The sequence below is a fragment of the Athene noctua genome, chromosome 1 (assembly GCF_965140245.1).
Source record: "Athene noctua chromosome 1, bAthNoc1.hap1.1, whole genome shotgun sequence".
In the NCBI taxonomy this organism is placed as follows: domain Eukaryota; kingdom Metazoa; phylum Chordata; class Aves; order Strigiformes; family Strigidae; genus Athene; species Athene noctua.
Window position 1 is genome coordinate 250,088,311 of NC_134037.1, and position 20,642 is coordinate 250,108,952.

General features: G+C 34.4%; 1 protein-coding gene across 1 annotated transcript in view; it reads right to left on the reverse strand.

Annotated features, from left to right (window-relative positions):
* The window catches only part of CEP126 (centrosomal protein 126), a 41,271-nt gene that overhangs the window by 14,110 nt on the left and 6,519 nt on the right, over window positions 1–20,642 (reverse strand). Inside the window, exons 3-5 of the mRNA XM_074901465.1 lie at window positions 17,410–17,555; window positions 15,974–16,079; window positions 10,523–10,718 (exon numbers count right to left, since the gene is read on the reverse strand). Coding sequence (XP_074757566.1) covers window positions 10,523–10,718; window positions 15,974–16,079; window positions 17,410–17,555 — 448 coding nt within the window. The remainder of the gene's footprint in view (window positions 1–10,522; window positions 10,719–15,973; window positions 16,080–17,409; window positions 17,556–20,642) is intronic.

Here is a 20,642-nt window from a genome sequence, read left to right on the forward strand (position 1 = left end):
CTAATTTTTCGTTAATGAGAGTTTCAGTTAAAACACAATCAATACTGAGCCTGGTGTTTTTATGAATTGGCATCATAGCATCGTAATTGTTTTCATCAGGTCAGAATTTACCCGTGTTCAATTCCAAAAGAAAATGATGTAGTTTGTGTATGAAATTCAGAGGAAAGAGCTGCATAGTTCAACAAATTTAATCTTAAATTTTATATAAATTCTACAATATCAAAAAAGGAACAAGGTTTGTCTGAACAACGCTACTGTTTCTGGATTGCCCTATGACACAGGATGGTTTTTGTGCTCTAACATGTAATGGAGTTTACAAAATTAAAAAGAATCAATGAAAATGCAGATTTGACAGTGGATCTGCCCTAAACTGGAATTTTCCATAATACTAGACTGAATATTTTCAGACAAAGTGCCACAAGTGATGAGGATTTAAACCTTGTCATGGCAAACACAGAAAACATCTCTCAGATGTCCTAATCACAGTGATTAACACCTCCCCGCAGTGAAACCCCCTCTTCTCATCTTTCAGAAAGAAGACACTATCATCTGATCTGTGAGGAGAGATCAGGTCTAAGGGCATATGGGAGTCCCATCCACACCCCCAACTTCTCCATTGTACTTTATAGTGATGAATAAGAGCAACTGGCACCATCTGAATCACCACTGGGACAACTTTATGTATGTACTATACAAGCATTTTCTTTACTTCTCCATCCAAACACTGAGATGGACAAGATTCCAAATACATGTAAACATAAAGGAAAATAAACATATCAACTGTTTGCACAATCTCATATACTCTCTCTTGTGGAAGTGGAAGTTCACTTCCACACGACCAAGCAGTGAAATGATGTTAAACCATATGTTGGAAAAACTTGGCATGAAAAACTAAAAGAAACTGCATTAGATATGCAATCTTATGCAATGAAGATTTTTTTTTTTCATTAGTGACTTTAAATGGAAAATGTTTCAAGTAGCAAAATCTGTTAATCTAGGTAAGTGAGTATATATCCCTAGGAAATTAAAATAGAATTAACATTTTGAAAATTTACCAAAGAACGTATAAAATCCATTAGTGAATAAGAATGTATTTTCATAGTAAACTTTTTTTTTTAAAAATAAAATTGTTATACCATAATACTGTATAGTTTATAGCTGTACAAATATTTTGAATTGCAGAATAAAAGCTTAGTGAGTTCTGAAAGACTTTTTATGATTGAATTAAATTTTGTCTTGCACTAAATGTTCAGAGGTTGGTGCAGTCTTCCGTTATAGTTATGATTTGAGATAAAGAAACTAAATAGAAGAACAAAGAACCAAGTGTAGGGAAAGATTCCCCTTTAGGGAACATTTTCAGACTAAAGCTATACAAACCAGTGTATTTCTAATTGAAACGAATAAATAATGCTTTGTTAGTTATTTATTAACCTTTATGTTTGGCTAAATTATATTGTTAACCTCTGTTTGAACTTCAACAAACAAAGAAAAGGCACATGCTCAGAATTTTCTATACTAGGCCAAATTTAAGAACTAACTTTGAAATTTTCAGATGGGAAAAAGCAGTAAAAAGAAATTATAGGTGTCAGGCTTACTTCTTGTCTAATTTGGAAACTGAACCTGTATAGCTAAGTATGTGTTTCTAAAATGACTAAGTTTAGCAGAGGAAAAATTTTGTAAGGATTGATTTAAATAACCCTTTTCCAATATCAGGTTAACTTAAATTGGTAAATATGGAGGGTGCCAGAAATATTGCAACTTTTAAAAATTAAGATAAAAATAATTCTGCCCAGTTGTGCTCGAGAGGTTGAAAAAAGACTTGATCCTACACTTCATATAATTTTACTCTCTTTGTAAAACACAACCTCATGGGAACACAAAACCTTCAGAAATGTTAGGAACTAAAGAATAAAGGATTTCTCATTTAAACACATACTCACTTTTACTTAGCTCATGCAAATTTAGTTCATTTACATTTATTTTGTTGCATCATACTATTTCATCATTTCACACATTAAAGATGATTATCATTCTTATTAAAATATTTACATATTTTATTTCCCTTTTTAGCCTACTCTGTAATGAAAATGAATGACACGTTTTCTTGTAAAAATGCATAACTAGAACTACTTCTGCAGGCCTAAAAAAGCATTCAACAATTATTCTTTTTTAGTGGTCAATAGAAACAGGGAACTAAACTGGAAATCCCAATGTTTTAATTTGATTTAATCCGTGATAATATTATAGGATCATAAGGAAACAAAAATGTTCATATAGTGAGCTATATATTTTCTGGATTTGCATATTGTTTGTGTTATCTAAGTACAATTTATTGTTTTGCCTGTTGCCTGCATTATCTTATGTCCTAATGCATGAAATCTAAACCCAGCCTGTCCACATACTTGGTATTCTAGGAAAGGGATCACGTATGAGGACTTACAGAGGTCACTTGTATATCTTAAGACTTAGAACAGCTGTGTCAAGGAATTTCATTTCAGTTAAGCACTAAAACAAGAGAAAACATGAGCCTAAGGAATCTTTCATGAGGCCAATGAAAACACAACATTGCAACAAGTAAAATGTTAAGAGAACCCGACAAGTGAATTTTCTGCCAAAGGACTCTGTCAGAATGCCGTTACACTGAAGAGCTGCTATATGTAGATTTGACATTTTCTGCAAAAGAAATGTTGACTCTTAGCACTTCCAAGAGGTGAATGGGAATACTCTTGTGAAGATAAAAGCTGGAAATATGCTATCTACTCTGAAAACCCAGGCCCCTCACCTCTCACACTACTTGCTATTCTTGATATTTTTGACCAGTTTATTTATAGGAGTTCTTTGTGTGTTATATGTGTGTATATATAATGTTATATTTCACATTAATTGTGAAGAAAAAGACACCAAGGGTCACACAGATACAAAGTTACCTCTCAAAGACAGTGAGGTATCTAAACACCTTCACTGGTTTTGAGTCTGCCAGCTATGAAATGGGAAAGTCCATTACAAAATTAATAATCTCTTTTCTATATGAGTTTGGAAAATATAATGTACGTGGCACTACATAATACTGATTTCAGAGAAGATGTGGGCACATCCAAGAAAGCAAATGCTATTGAGGAAGGATTTAGGTGCTTATGTTGCACAAGAGTTCCATTATATTGTGCCAAACCCACCAAAGAAGCGGTGAAGGTGTAGGATGACCAGAGTAAAGCTTCCTATCAACACCCATGTCTTTCCTAGGCTAACTCCTAGGTGCCTAATTTTTCCCCAAGCTATCTAGGATACAGAAATTAGCTATCTAAGAACCTGAGTATTTAAAAGGACCTGATTTGCCTGTTTGGAAATCATCACAGGATGCTAGAAATACAGGTTCAAACCTCTTGGGATAAAAAGAACTCTAGTTTCCAGTTTTGTAGGCACTCAGGCACTTCAGTAAGCTATAATGTACTGAAGGATTGTTAAAGTTATCTGAACACTGAATGAACACAGGGTTTCAAGTTCTGACTTCCAGTTTTAATGAAGACCTGAGGTAAGTATACGTAACTGTGTAGGAAACAGGTTTTCAGCTAAATGTTTCTCTCTCCTGCTTTCTATTATTTTATTTAGCATCTCAGTACTGAGAGTGCTGATTCTCAGGATCCCTGTTCCAGATGCCTAACGCCCACAGACTAACTTAGTCATTCAGCTCCAGAAGTGGAATTCATAATGCTAGTTTTTAAATACTATTAAAATTATTAAATGATTAGATGTTGAGGCACTGAGCACCACTTCATTAGTCCCTTTTTTGTTTGTAACCTATTAATAAATTTGTTTTGAGCAGGCACCATCTACCCTGCAAATTTAAGGGATGGGGTCATGTAAAAATAGTATGGGACTGCATAATTGAAAACTGCCATAAGGGAAAGACACAGAGAAAAATTGGACATGCATATGCAATATTAATTTGAGAATTTCTTAACTACTTAACTAATAATCATGTTAATATTATATATAAAATGCAACAACATAATTTAATGAGTAAATTAATAGTTATTTACAATCTATGTTATATTCAATGCAATTGTGGTTATCCTAAAAAAGAGTGGAGATCAGCTAAAACATCCATTTTCACTTCTCTGGAATTTGAAGGCTGTAGGAGAAATGATGTTTTAGAAAGTGTTTTGTAGATGAAGCTATTTCTAGATAATACTTTAGAGACAGAAATGAAAGGCAAACAATTCTCAGAGATTTTTTTTTTTCCATTTTAAAGCAAAAAAATAATCCTCTCACTGATAGTTAAGGTCTTAATGATGAGACTCAAAGCCCCGAAATGATCCTTTTCAGAAAAGTTTTCCAACAAAGTCTGATTCAGGGAGAAAGAAGAATAACTGATGGAGGAAAGTATTTCTTTGTCTTCTAGAAAAGTCAGAATCTGTCTTCCTGGTTTATTATTACTCACAAATATAAAAATAGGGCAAAGCCTCAAGGTTGACAGAATTGAATGAACTGGAGCTGTAGAATCAGAAAAAAATTATTAATACTATTTGACCAGTACACACCTCCTAAAAGACCCATAACCATACAGTCTGTGAATATAATTTTAAAAAATAATTCCCATTTCAGCTGAAGTACTATCCTACCAGAACTCTGATTTGCTAAAACATCAGTGTATATTTTTACAGTTTATAAATTAATTTTTCTTTTAGCGGTGTAAATACGTTGCAAAGATGGAACAGTTTTTAATGTTTCCACTCTATCTTGTGCACGCACAGCAGCAACAAAGGCAGAAGGTGGATTTATATTAGGAAATCCTAAAGGTCACATACAGAAATCCTCTTAGATTCACAGAATATCCTGAGTTGGAGGGGACCCACAAAGATGATCGAGTCCAAAGCCTGACTCCACACAAGGCAACCTAAAAGTTAAACCGTATATCTAAGATTATTTTCTAATATTATGTATTTATATCTGTCCGGAAAAAAAATTATCCAATGATACAGTTTCATGTAATTGCCAACACTCACTTCATGCTTCATTAATATAATCACTTCTCTTGAAAAAAAATATTTAGTGACTGTTACGTTACTTGTTTTACAATTTGCATTTTTTCTATCAGATATTTTTCAAGACATACATTCCTCTGAAGAACTTTATAGATATGATTTATAAGAACATGTACAAGATTTCAGCATCTACCTTCCACTAAACAGCCTCCTGAGTTTAAGGGCTGATATTTTTTCTTCTTGTGGCTGTTTGGAATAGCATAATTCTTTAAACTATTTGTTACGAGATCTTTCAGTCTACTGGATTCCAGTTATTCTTTGCTTATTCCTGTTGTCTGAATTCTGGGTGTTTGGCTTAATGCTTTATTTCCCAGTTGGTGAGCCATACTTCCTTATGGAGATATGCCAGTATTGGGTATAAACTGCACAGCAAAGCTCAGGCTGCTAAATGCCTCAGAAGTGCTGCTGTGCATTTATAATAATAAATATTAAAAAAGATAGTGAAAGAATTGATTAGGTTTATGTGTACCCAGGTCACCATGAGCCTACTAGGATATAAGCAGAATACTGGAGGAATAAAGTAGTTATATTCTGTTCTGCTTTCCACTTCACAGAAAGTATATCTCTTTAAAAAAAAAAAACAAAACACAGCTCTGCTATCTCCAAAGGGGTAGAATTACTGTGGACAGTGATACTTTACTTTTGATGAGAAAACAAGAGATTTTCCAACATGCCCTTGAGACATTAGCATATACTGTCTCCGATAATACCATAAGTTATTATAATATAATATAGCATCCTGGCAGATCGCTATACACAAACTTTTTTATCTTCCTGCAAGTGAACATTATATTATTACCGTAACTGCAGTAAACTAATGTTTTTCCCTCTATTCCTTTCCTTTAGCTACATTTATGAACATTTTACTCAGTTACAGTAAAACAAATCACTTCAAAAAAAGCTATCAAGTATTGTAGAAATAATTTAGTGCATAGCTATATATAAATATTTCATATATACATATAAATGGATATATGTATATGAATGTTAAACCGAAAATGGAGTTATGCTAATATGTATGGCAATTCTTATGAAAAAGTATATGCTTGTAAAGGAAGAGCAGGTATATACATGAGAGTTCTCAGTTTCCCTGTTCCTGTGGTTTGTGAGCCATCCTGTATGTATAACAACCCTAACATCCACAAGCAAGTCTTATTCACGTATTAATCTACCTGTGAAACAAACACTTTTGTACTGAAAATGATGTTTCAGCTTCAACCCTACATGATCACTGATTTGAGCAGGGCTTTAAATTGAGGCAAGACACTCTTCAAATGACTGAACATTCAGACCGCCAGGTACAAAGATTGCAGTGGCATTTTATACAGCAGAGGCTTGGAATAAACCACTATTTTACATAAAAAAACCTTGAGGAATACACAATCAAAACAAGTTTGAGTATTTGGGTAAAATAATTTAGTCTGGAGATACATTTCAATTTGCCTTTATAGCAAATGTGAATTTTGGATTAGTGAAATAACGTGGAAGACAGTGATATGTTGCAATACTCGTTGAAAGCCAATAATAACTGAACCCCTCTGATCTTGACAAAAGAAAATCGAGTAGGGAAATCACTTGAGTTGGTCATACAATTTAAGTGATCAACATAAAATATGTTAACAATCACTGCTATAAGTAAAAAATGGCCAATGTTTCTAGATTTAAGGTGACCACAGAAACTTATTTCAAGTCTTTGAACAGTCTCTTCAAAATCAAGTCTAACCAGTTCCAATGATGTTTTATCCTAACCCTCCCCTTAAGAGTCTGTTTTCCCACTAACCAGCCCGGAGCATTCTACAAGTTCTTGACACTTGCGAGAGACTCTGTACACAGGCACTCCTTTTTTCCATGCTGGTCTTGTCTATGCCTCTGAAGAGTTAGACTGATACAGTAGACCTTGCAGAAGAAACCCTTGTTTAACTTACCCCAGTCATAAGTCATATTACAAATGGACTTGAAAATGAATTCAGTTTCTCCATCAGTTACCTGAAACATCTTCATTTCATAGACACAGTCTAACCTCAGAAGAGCAGTAACACAAACAGCTAACAGTGATACAGATCAACTCACTCATGCAAGTAAGGCGATGTCCATACCTATGTGTTTCCAGCATCTGCTGCTTTCATTTAGAGGAACATCACTTAGAAAATACTCTTCATTATTTCTCAGAGACTCATTTAATTGTGTATGTAACATATATAAACACACAGAGTATAGGATACAAAATCTTATTGTATTAGAGATAATAAAGAATAACCCTCTGACCTCATGGTTTGGGTTGCAGTTTCTGAGAAATTATTATCTGTGTTCCAGTCCCTATTTCAATAAATACTTAAGTATTTTATGCAAAGGGGAACAGTATCCATAGAAAGACTGATAGTGAGTACTTCAATGGCTGCACCGTATGCTTGGAAAAAAAGGAGAGCCAAGGTAAAATTCCCACTTCTAACTAATCAGAAAGCAATTTAAATTTGGATTTCACAGATACCACTTGAATAACCTAATAATGGTCATATAAAGGAGGGAAGAGGAAAATACAAGCTCCATGTTGTAATCTCTACCTATTTTGTCTGTGAATTAGCTCTTACTTCCAAGTATTTTGTTTAAAAAGTGAAACAGTAGAGGTAAGATGTTACATCAATCAGTTTAATTCAAGTATAATGTATTTTTCTGGAACAGCACAAAAATACTGTACTGACCAAAACAATATTGTATGGCCACCAAACTAAAGAGGTGATGAAAAGAAAAAGACAAAAGGTATCTAATAATACTGTTCCTTGTCACAGTTAAGCCATTTTAATGGAAATTTTCTAAATAATTCAGTTCAAGGCAGGTGCCAGAAATGGAAAATTTCAACATAAACAGTAACATTTGGAAAAATAATAAGCCCATGAGAGTAATGTCTTTTGGTGAAAAGCTGCATGCAGATTTAGCTAAAGACTGTGCTACCAGCTCCATGTTAAAGATTTTGTTTATGCCTGCAACAAAACCAGGAAAGGACTGTGCAACAAAAAGTTTGATTGCAAATGAAGTTAACAATATTAATTAATACAACAATATTAATTTCTTCAAAACAGAACATACTTATATTACAAAAAATAATTTGATGTACTGGCTCAGATGTAACTGTTCCACAAAATAAAATCTACTGCTCTCAATATTTTAAGCAAAATAATTTTTGAGAATTGTAGAAGAGCCCCTAAAAACCCTGGCTTACTGTTGAAACTACACATTATTTTAGGGATGGAAAGCAGGGAACACACCAAATCTACTGGTCAGGGTCTACATAGGACTTTATTGCCCTGTAGGAAAGAAAAGAATTTTAGGAATCTTTATAATCCTGCTGGGCCTGTAAAAACAGAAACAAAGAGAGGTCAAAGGATCTCAATGGATGGTTAGACTGCAAAGCATGTGCACAGTGAAATACTTTGACATTAGTTTCAGAAAGGCAAGCACTGTTGGAATGACTTTGGACAACAGACAGTAACAAGACTACTGAAGACTATTCATGTCAGTAAGAGTATTATAAATAATTATAAAGTATAAATTTTATAAGTAGAAGTGTTATAAATACTATTTCACATCACAGGAAGTCAAATGCACATGCATACCAGAACAACCCAAGCATCACACTTCCAAAATTCAGGCCTTAGAACAATGACAACAGCTTTCTTAACTATTTTTCTAATCAGAGTCCAAAGCATGCAATTTCAAGGAAAAAAGTCCGAATGTTTGAAGTATAAATATTTACAATTTGAAACTATTTATCAGAGGGAAGAAGCTGAGCAACCCCTAGTGGTAGCAGAAAAATACATTCTGGAAAAAAAAAGCAAAATTTTTTACAGGACTAAAGGCTTTTCAAAAATACATTAATTTGTAAACAAATTACTATATTATATGCAGTGTCCAAAGCTGATGACAACATTTAGAAAAAAAATATAAGTAAAAAATCATGCATGACTCACATCAGTTTTTCCCCTAGAATTCAATTAGAATGTGATAATTATGTTTGATAAAATACACTACAATTTAGTTGCCTCACAATATATTAAGAAGACTCTTTTAATACATTTTTCTCAAAGAGATTGCAATTTTTATCCTATTTCTAAGATGTCCTAGTGTAGCTACTGCCAAATTCAGCATCATCAGTTAGGGAGGGATTTGCAAACACTATAACAATGAAACAGGAAATTGTTATATTTGTATTTTGTTTTAAAGTGGTAATCTAAAATTCAGTCTTATCAGCTCTCTTTATAAAGTGCCATTTTCTCTTCCTTCTTTCATTCTTGGAAATAAGAATGAACACTAATCAACAACCTTGCAGTACAAACTGTACTTTCTGTCTTCTCAACCTTTTTGAAGTTTACTCCAGTGGAGTGAGATTTTATGTGTTAGTCATCAGCTGCTCAAGATTCTCATGAATACCCATCAGAACAATGTAGGTACAAAGACAGAGATTAATGTGCCTGGAAACATCAGTATCAAAGAACTCAAAATGTATCTGAAATGTATACAGTCTTTCAAAAGTTATCCATACACATGCATCAAAAGGAAAAGCCATTGCTCTGTTTTCATCAATTACTCCATGCCTGTAGCGGTCACCAATATAAAGGGACTGTGCTTCATAGAGTCAAGGTCATTTCACACACCACGAGTCCAGATACCAGTAGATAATATTATAGAAATAAATGCATGAGCCCAAAATTATGTCCTCTTGGTTCAAAAAAATGTAATATTGAAGATAGTATTTCCAAAATCACAGACAATACTGACAGCTCTAAAATCACAATTGAAAGTGCAGTTATAGGAAATCATTTTGGAGCTCAGTTCTTCTTTCACTGTGTTTCTGAGGTCACTTTTGAAACTGATTTTGGGTTAAAAAATTAGTTTAGGCAGAAAGTTAATGGGCTTGTTACTGGAACACCTGCATCTATTCCAAAGATGACAACAAGGGATCTCAAGAGACTTGAAGTCAATCTCTTAAGAAATCACCACACATTGGGAAAAAAAAAGAAACAAAAAAATCCCCAGCACTTGACCTATCATAATTATACTGCTATAGCATTTTTCACTGAGTTGTAGCAATCAGCAAAGCAGGAACTTAAGTGTGAATTGCAAGCTGCCAATTTAAGTTTGGAGCTAGCACAAGATCCCTGTGATAGACTAATGGCTAGCTACTTCGGAGCCAAGAAGTCTGACATACAAATCTTAGATTCACAGAAAGAATGACAGCACGACAGATATCTTTGAAGAATTTGTGAAAATATTCTTACAAACATTTTGAAAGCTCTCTGATTTCTTACTGAAAAATATGCATAATTTTACTATAAATAATCTATTGGTAGGGCACAGTACAGCGTGCTCTCAGGTGTTGTCTACTTCGCAAATAGTAATTAACAGAGTTCATTTTTATCACATTCAAGAAAACTTCTATTACATTCAAGAAGCATCATGTAATGAATCACACGGAAATATCATACCTCCAAGTTGCTGAGATTCTGTTTTTCAAGATGTTGCATTTCTGTCAGATTTTTCTGAAAGAGAAGTCGTCTACTATCCATGTTTGTTCTACTGCTCTCTTGTATTGTTTTACCCCAGCCAACCATTGCTGAAATCTGCTTCTGACGGGAAGAACTGTTTCTAGATGCTGATGAGGATGAAGTGTCATCTCTGTTTCTTGATGTAAGCAAATAACTTATTACTTTGGCTTATTTCTACGCATCAACTGTACACTTTTAAACATGATCCTTTCCAAAAGTATATATCATCAATATATGCCTGGCAAGTAAAGGACAGCTATACTATATATAACTACAGGTGGTGCTGTTAGTACTATCTCAAAGTGTCCAACACTTTCCATTTTAAACCTTCTCTTCTGTTATTTATAAATAGTCAGACTTTTCTGATTGGGTTGTTGGGTGACTGCCTGAGGATGAATTAATCTGGAAAATGTCAGCCAACAGTTTGGTCATTTACAGAAGTGGAATACAGAGGTGTTTCTATTTTTAAAAAAAAACCAAACAAGAAAAATGGCCTTTATTTTTGAATAAGGTTGGCTTATATAGAGGGTAACTATATACTGATGCTGTCAGATATTCCCTTACTTCAAATAGCAAGAAGGCTTTGTAGTGTCTAGAGACCCCAACTCTTCTGATGACGTGTAATGGCAGTAATGTGGTACATTAAAGAATTTATATTTGCTACCTGAAAAAAAATATCTTTGGAGTAGCTAGTCTAGTTGCATACTGTGTGGTCAGGGTGAGCCCAAATTAAGACAGAGGAAACCATAGGATGAGAATTAGCAAGAACTATGGGGCTGGCTGACACCCAGAAATCAAAGAAGCCAAAAACTATGTGAAGCCAAATGACAAGGAAAATGTGCTATCAGAGACTAGGAAAGCAGGGAGTATGTAACAAGATATGTTCAAGAATAAAAAGCAGACAGAACTGGAACAAGGCTGAGATCACTAAGAACAGGAACCAAGCTTTGGAAAACAAGAAGCAAGAAGTAGGTAGATATCAAGGATGACAAAAATAAGACACAAGTAGCTTTAACCAGTAAGAAAGGTAGGCTTTAAAAAAAAGCAAAAATAACCCACACACCAAAACCATCAGCTCATAGGTAGATCAAGGTTGAGCCTTCTGGAAGTATAACAGGTTGCCTGCTATGCTTGACTACCCAGGTGGAACAGTTTAGTGAAGGACACTGATCCTGTCTTTTGGCTCCAACCAGGTTCAAGGGCCCTAAATGCCTTAAGTCTGGCATACCCAAAGCAGCACTTACAGAAATCTCTCACCTGATCCATGCTTTCATCTGTTCAGCAGAGCCACAACTGTTATAGCTGGTTAGAAAGCTAAGCTTATGTCTCACTGTTTTAGGATAAGTTGTTATACTCCACAATGATTGCAAATGGTGGTAGAAGGAGAATAGGTCTTGGAAACAGACTATCAGTATAAACTTTCAGTAAAGTCCTTAGCAACATCAAGATGATCCCTTAAATATTGCTAAATAGGGTGAAGGTGTTTAGCTAAATTTGTGGCAAAAGTGAACTTGTAGTCTACATGAGACTAAAGATGAAAAACATATACTTCCACATATTTCCCTCTTCTTCTTCCTTTTTTTTTTTTTTTTTTTTTTTTTTGAATCTGGCCTGACAAGATGATCTACCATGCACACTTTACCCATCCTCATTTCCAGTGAAGGTGATGATGAAGATGATGGTTCCTTTCATATATGGGCAATATGCAGTGGAGGAATTTATAAAAAGATATGACTATTTCATGCCACACAAAGCTATCTCCCTTCACAGCTGGCACCCCTATTGAGCAAATTTGACCAGTGCAGTCTCACAGTATGTACACAGACCTCATTCTCCTCTACTGCCTATCCAGCAGAGATGTATTATTAGGAAACTTGTATTGTTCCTAGCTGGAGATGGCTACCATATGTCTAATATGTGTACTCAGTAACCCCTTTCCTTCATTTCTCTCAATTTCTTCAGCTTAAGTTTCCACAGTTCATTCTTCATGAATCTTCTTCATCCTCTTTCTGTATCTAAAATTATGCTCCCTGTTAAAAGCAATCCCTTTTTAGTACATCTGTGTCACATGGGTATTTAGTCTAATGAGACCTTTTTCTGTATTTATTACAATACTTATAATTTTAGGTCAATGGAAACTTTCATCCCATCAAGATTATTATTTTTCAGAAGATTTTATACAATACTCTGAAAAGGTTGGCATATATTTGGTAGAGACTAAAAAGGAATTTATTATTTCTGATGAGATGGCTAATAGCAAAAAAGGGAGAACAACTTCTCATATTTATTTATAGAACTCAGAAAACTGCCTTCTGTATTTTTCTGAATGGGAGATATCCTTCCTATCCAAAAACTTTCTGCACTTATCCACTTTTAAAGACTTTGTTACTGTGAACCAGACTGATATACAACTGGCTCTCAAAATATCTGGTTTTCAGGGCTTGTTTTTTTTTTTGGGGGGGTGGGTTGGGTATAATTTTCTTAATATCTATGTGGATGTTTAAACTGTTTATATTTATAAAAGTTTGTACATTCCAACTTTTTTTTAGAGAACATTTTTGATTTGTCATAATTAAGTTTCTATCTATTCTGGACCTAATCAAATACTACCATTTTTAAACACAAATAGGGAAATATATCTTGTACAAAGAGCAGCACACCATTTACACACCTAATGTGAACACATCCCAATGCCTGTCAGCTAATGAGTTGACCAAAATCTTTCCTTTAGCATTTAATTACTAAACCTTACTAGAAGCAGAGTAGCTCTACCTCAAGCATGGAATAGAATCTCTCACTCATTAGGTCTTTCAGGATCTTCTGTCCTTCTCCATAAGGAGGTAATATGTCTCAGTTGCTTAATTTAATTTTTTACAACTTTTAAAACATAGACATTAAGAATTCTAAAACCTTATAAAATTCACCTATATCCAGTTGGGTCTGCAGCCATAGTTATCTTGATTACTTAATACAGTATTTGTGTCTTCCCTTAAAAGGGGACTCTCAATGAATTCTATACATTCTATTTCTGAGCGATGGTGAATTCTAAAGATACAAGATTTTTGGTTTCAGTGTTTATAGAAGAAGAGACAGAAATATAGAAAGGAATTTACTACCTCATGTGAGTTAGTTATTAGCTCTTCCAAAATTTCCAATTGAAGGGATTATAAGACATTTTTAAAGCTTTACAGCTCAGAACTGGTGAGTTCTGAAGAACCTTCATCTTTGAGAACTTTCTCAAAATGCTTTTTTGAATCAAAGTTTACCTTGCTGTACTGATTTTAAAGAAATTTCTTTGCCCTCTAAGAGAATTTTGCTCAATTTTTGGAACCAAGTCTGAAAACAGAGAAATGCCACTTTTATGACCCATGCAAACTATGGCTCCCAAACAAAAACTGAAAGGAACAACCCCATACTAACATATTTTGCAGCAGGCTAGAAGAATCTATGCTGCATAACACATGTTCAGTTTGAATCTCAGTGCTTAGTAAGGGATTGTGTGAGATGCAGACAAAAATGCATAGAGTATTTTCGGTCACAAGGAAGGAAGACAAATTGCTAGCATTCAATAAGCAAAGCTTTATTTCATATTAATTTGCATACCTTGTCCCTATACACAAGCCTGTACTGCAATCACTTTTTTTTTTTTTTGCCTCATTATCATACCCGTAATATTCTCTGCCTTCTTCACCCACTCAATAAGGCTCCTTTTCCAAGTCTCCTAGTTACTAGCTGGGGAAAAGGCAGCACATTCTGTAGTAGTTTCCAAGATAATCGTGTTTTGTCTTATCCATACTAACTAGCCTGTGAATTGCCAATAGGTCAAAATGGACTCGACTTTTAAACTTATTTCATGCTGGTGTCACTTGTTTGAATAATTTCTTCCTTGCCCAATTGCCAATTTCAAACTTGTAGAAATATAATTATCTTTGAGATTCTTATCTCTCTCTCAAATTTGGTTAATAGGGGAACATAAACTGTAAAAGAATATGAACACATAAATTTATTTTCCTTAGGAAATGAGGTTATAAAAATGAAAATCAGAAAAAACCCACACTTATTATTACAGGATAGTGAGTTTTTAAAATTATGCAAATATAATATGGAGTGACAGCAGTGTCATACTGTCAGAAATGGTAAGTGGTTTGAAGAGGTCCTGAGAGAAAAATGTGAGCCCCTGAGACACAAGGAGCAGTTTGAAGATGAAAAACAAAGAAACAAATGATAAAGGCAGGGGTAAAAGGCACTGAGCTGCTGTTCTTAATCAAGCCTCTGAGTGAAATGAGACAAGCAATCAGAAACCCTGAGACAGGGCTCTGAAACTTCCGCATTTCTTTGCCGTAATTTCAATTTATATTTAGCAGGTAGATTTGTTTGTTTGTTTGTTTTTATGGCTGCAATCCTCCTTTATTATGTCAATCCAGTGTAATAGCTGCAGAACTCTATGCATGTTGACCAGCAGATAGCATGAGTATTTATCTCTAAGATGTATGAAATATTTTCTCAATTGCCCAGTTTATTGCCTGTAAACATGTATTAATCAGCAGTAGATATGTAATCACACAGAATATTAACATCACAATGAAGAACACACTGAAGATCAAAAGTAGAGACCCCTTTTTAGACAGAATTTACCTCTATTCTGAACATCTGCACATGTTACAGCATGGAGAAAATAATTATAATAATAATAATAATAACAAAAGCAGCAATGATGAAAATATAATCCTGAACTATTAAAGAAATGAGACATAAGGAAGGGGATAATCGGGAAGGAGGATTATCTATCATAGCTGACAGATAAACTATGCATAAACAATCTGTGATAAGCAGGTATCTTAGAAAAAGTGTTTGGGTAGAGTGAAGAGTATGCGATTCAAATTGTATGTGATATAAAATGAAACTGCAGGTGAAATTGTTATCAGGACGCTCAAGATACGTACAGAGGATGAGAAATTTAAAGGCATGGCAATTGGTAAGAAGATAAGATCATGGGATGAATACACAAACTAAATTATCCTTGAATGTAAAAAGGAAAAAAAATCTAGATGAGAATAAGAAATCATCTAGACAGAATACTTTACAATTCACAGAATAGCAGATGGTTTGATAACCATGGCAATCTGAGTCAGGCTATAATGAAATGGAGACCGGTTTAGCCCTGACTATTCCCAGAATTCCATTGAAGGGGAAAGGTTTGTGTCATTTCCTCTGCTGTTTTATCAAATGGACACAAACAACTCAAGGATGTTTCATAATGTTTCATTGGAAGAGTTCAAAGAAAGGCTTTCTTTGCCACAGTTTCTTAAAGAGTAATTAATTGTCTGCTGTCTACTGAATACACTAGGCAATTTATTTCCTTTGATCATCAGAGTAAACAGAAATGCTTACCTGAAGTTGGTTTTGTTTCTGCTGGGCAAGCACAGTCCTGGTGTTAAAACTAATCCTTTAATTTGTTCAAGAGCTTCTTCTAACTGAAAAGCTGCTTTTCTCTGGACTAGAGGGATTAGAGTAAAAAACACAATGGAAAAAAATATTTCTAAAATGGGAATATTTTACCATAAATGGTTTGGTTAAGTTTCTGAAGTTTGGAAGCCTAAATCCAGACTGTTACAATAAACTGAGTGGTTTAGCATCATTAAACATGCTGGAACATCTCTAGTTCCCCTGAAACAAAATCCCAGCCTATTTACAGTAACACATGTACTCAACAGTTTTGCTATTTGTTTTTAGACTGCACAGTTGAAAAAGTATGAGGTTAAAAAATCCAGCACTAACTTTTTTTTTACATCAGGATTACTCTGCTCATGCTCTAAACCAAAGATATGTGCAGATACTTTATAGAGGCCAAATTGTAACTTAGTAATCGAACCAGTGGGAGAAAGAGAGTCCAGAGAGGCATAAGGTGTTGGATCTTTCAAGTAAGTTGGGTAGAAAGTGGCAGAGGCAGAATTGCTATAAGAAAAAAAATTGTGATTCATTATATTGCTACACAGTCTAGGCTGTCAGTAGAGCTATGAATAAGCCCTAAACCAGTACTGTTCTATTTTGTTATTTTAATTTGATATTTGATCTTGAAGTCAGAGACATTATCTCACAGTTGGCACAACTGCAGTTGGGAGAGTAAATCTGTTAAAGAATACCTAAGTAATATACCATATCGTAAGAGTTTCAACACTGGAAAGTTGACTGGAAATCAGACTTGGCTGATGCAGTTAAAAACTTCTGCCAATCTGCACTGATTCCAAGAAAGCAGGAACTGAGTTGAAGTGATCATTACTTCCCAGCAGCGAGAGAACAGCTTAAAAAGCTGACTAATTCAGCAAAAGTTATGTAATACATTAGTAGATGCTCGGACTGCTTTTATTTAATGATAAACAAAATGCACATTCTTGAATATTTAATATATAGGGGTTTAAATAGCAGATCATTATCTACTGAAAGATACTATCATTAGTAGCTTTCAGAGGCTTTGTAACACCTCACAGCCAGCTGTGAAAGCACAGGATTGTAAACCCACTGCAGTGAAAAGAAGTGGGGAAAACCCAGGCAGCTACAATATCCCAAGGAGGTGAGGTACTTACTGTGACAGGAATATAATGAAATATCTCACAGCACAATTTTTAGAAAAAAAAAAAAAGGTTTTTTTAAATTCCCTCTACCCAGTTTTCTCATATCTATCAGATCTGAGCTTCTAGTCAGTTAAGTTTTACTTATATGAACTCAAGTGATATTAATGAAGTTAATTGTTCTGTTTTCCTCAATTAAATTCTATTAATAGAAAAAAAGTTGTGTTGTGAATAATGGTTAAATTTTAATTTACAAACCTATTTGCTTGTGCTGAGAAAAAGGCAGATGAGCACGCTGGAACTTATCAGTTGCTTCCTGAAGTTTAATTTTCCTCTGCTGCAGAACTTGTTCTCTAAATCTTTGTTCTTTTTCTTCTGCTTGCTTCTGTCTTTCTTCAAAGGCTCTGTATTTAAGAAGCAAAAGTAGATGATCCTTATGTTTTCTAATTACATTTACCAAAATATTAGTAACTTACCTGCTTATCAATTTGCAATTTCAGTACAAAAGCTTGCTTGTTCATAAATTAAATGCTATAAACATCGGCACAGCTAGATTTTTATGGTTTGTCTGAATGTAAATGGGTAAAGAGACACACCATAATATTTTTATTTTTCAGCCTCAGCCAGAGATTTGATTCTTTCTTATACGTGAATTAACATGCAGATTATCAACCAGTTTTTGTCACCAATATGACTTCTACCGCAGTCTTTACATTAACGCCTAAATGTATCACAGTAGGCAGATCAATAGGAAGGTGAGCTGCAAAAGCTCTGTGTGTGTGCCTTTCATGAGCTGCTGGGGAAACAGTAGCAGTTTAGAAGTATGAGATTTCCCAATTTTATGGACAAATTATTACATTTCATTAATAGAAACCGAAGACAAAATAGATACCATTTTTTTAAAAAAGTGAAAATGTAAACTGATTCCATGTAGCTATTCAAACCTTAAATCACAAAGACTACATACTTGCATTCCTGCCATCGAGTGCATCTTAAAACTCCGTCCCATATCATAAGGGGAAACTGGAAGTTATGTAACATCTGATCTTCCTTTCTTCAATACTACACCTCCAGTACTACCAATGTTAAGCTCAAGAAAGACAGAAAGACAGTGGTGGAGCATACGAAAAGCCAAAAGCAAGTAGAAAGACAAAATATGCAAAAGGATTCACTGCTTTTGCTAATGTATGTAGCACTCTAATGTTCTCCAAGGTCAGAAATCAAAATGCCAGTGAAGAACACAAGCAATTACTGCTTCTACTTTGGAAGTACATTCCCCTCAGTAAGGTACAGATCTCCCAGCAGCAGTATTCCTCACAATTGTCTTGGATCACAAGAACTGCTGAGATTACATCCTATAATGTATACAGATGGTAGCTTATGTTTTATTTTAACAACCTCTTTATTGCAAATGACACTTATAGTTACACTTTCAAAAATCCAGGTGAATTTCTATGACTCAAGGAAATTCTTCTTCTAGAGATGTTATAAAACTCTGCAGCTTCAAATGAATGATAAGACAGAAGATTGACTTGTGCAAAGAGAAACAATTAAATTATGATCCCAACACTGCAAATTTCATTTGCAGACTTCAGTTTTTCAGCAAGAAGGAATGGCTTCACTTGAGGCATGAGGTGAAGCCAGACAGGCAGTTATCCAAAAAACAGAAAAAATCTGCAAAGAACTCTGTCCACATAAAATGTCATATTGCAATGTGGTTAAAATTTCACAGGAACTTTAATTGTTCATACAATCCAGAGGTTAGGACTAAAAAAGTGGAACTAGAGTTCATTGTCAACTTTCAGTATTCCTGTATTTCACTCATATTAAAATCTGATACAGAAATCCACAGTATTTTACAGCTTTATCTTGACTAAAGAAACAAGAAAATCACAACAGAGGAAACAGACTTGCTTATCCTAGTTGGTACTTTAAACACATTCTTCTTAATCCCCTTAATATTTCTAGAAGCTGCTCAAGAAGGCCTTCAGTTGAACTGTAGTCATTAAATTCAGACACGTGGGAAATTCTACAACTTTGCACCTGGAGTAATTCCAGCATATAACTCCAAAAAGGAAAGAGTAAATTCTGACAGAGTCTTTATTTATTTCTTTTTTAAACGATTCTGGAGTATGACTTAGCTGCACTCTTCCACATTCCTAATAACTGACATTAAAAAAAGACTGTTTTTCTATATAGCTGGAAATGGTAAGTCCAAATGCTGATGCAAGATGTCTTTTTCACCACAGCTCATCATGATCACTATTTGGTTTGGATTAAGACATGAGGGAGAAAAATGATCTTATTTTAAATGTAAGAAAATTCATTAAAGATACTCAGTGAAGTCTGTACCATTAACTTCCTGACCTCACAGAATGTAAATTGTGACACCCAGGTGCATTATGTAAAATAAATAATTTTACAAATGCACATTGAGAGAAAACAGTTAAAGCAAATGTTTGTTCACCCACTCTTCTTAAACCACCAGCTTAGGTTCATATCACAGATGTAACATTGGCAAAAGAGTATGGCTTTAAGATGGAGAGTTAGCAGAAGAATTTCCTGACTGGTGTTTTCTTAACCCAGTTTTTCTGTCTACTATAAACAACTCAGTGGTGCAGCAATTTTTGAAATGGCTGCCAAAATGTTTATAGTGAATTTGGAATACGAAACTTAAAATATTTAGCAGTTTCACATATACAGACATTATGTGGAAGGTATTTTTATGTTGAAAACAGTATGACTAGATGGTGGAACTATTTCCTGGTTAATTTTATTAAATTATCTTCACAGTGAAGTGATGGATGCTACATTCCCAGGTGGACTAAATGCTTACTACTGCCTTGGATGAAAATAAAAAAAGGAATATATACAGTGCCTATGGAATGCTATGAAATGAACCTTTTGACAGTGAGTTGATATTATTCAACCATTGCTATATCATGTTTGTAAATCGGTGCACAGGAATGTTAAAACTGAGGTAGAAGGGTATTTGTATACTTAAAGACAACAGAAAGTTCAAGAAAAGGTTAGAATGGGGTGTCACACTCAAAATCCCCTTCATGGGCAAACAGGAAACACACCTTGCATCCTTAAAAGGATCTGTGGACACTGCCCACAGATCAATTTTTTTCTTTATGTGAGATACTTACCAGGACTATAAGAACACGTATTAACTCTATTCCCTCATTCTCTTTGATTATCATATGCTGAATACAAAAGGACAGCCTCAAATTGCTGTAAGGGCTTCAGAAGAACCAATCCTTAACAATGTCATAGAAGCTCACAGAAGGCTGTCCCCCAAAATAGCCCAAAGGTTCACAATGCCTGCACTATCCACTGGTTGTTACACTCCAAATCTTGTTTATAGGCAAAAAGTAAGCACACCTTATACAAAGCCAAGAATTTTTTTTGTTAGCATAATTCAAATCTTAATAGTCTAATCATTCTTAATGCAGATATAATTGTCACCAAAAAATAATAGCTAGAAT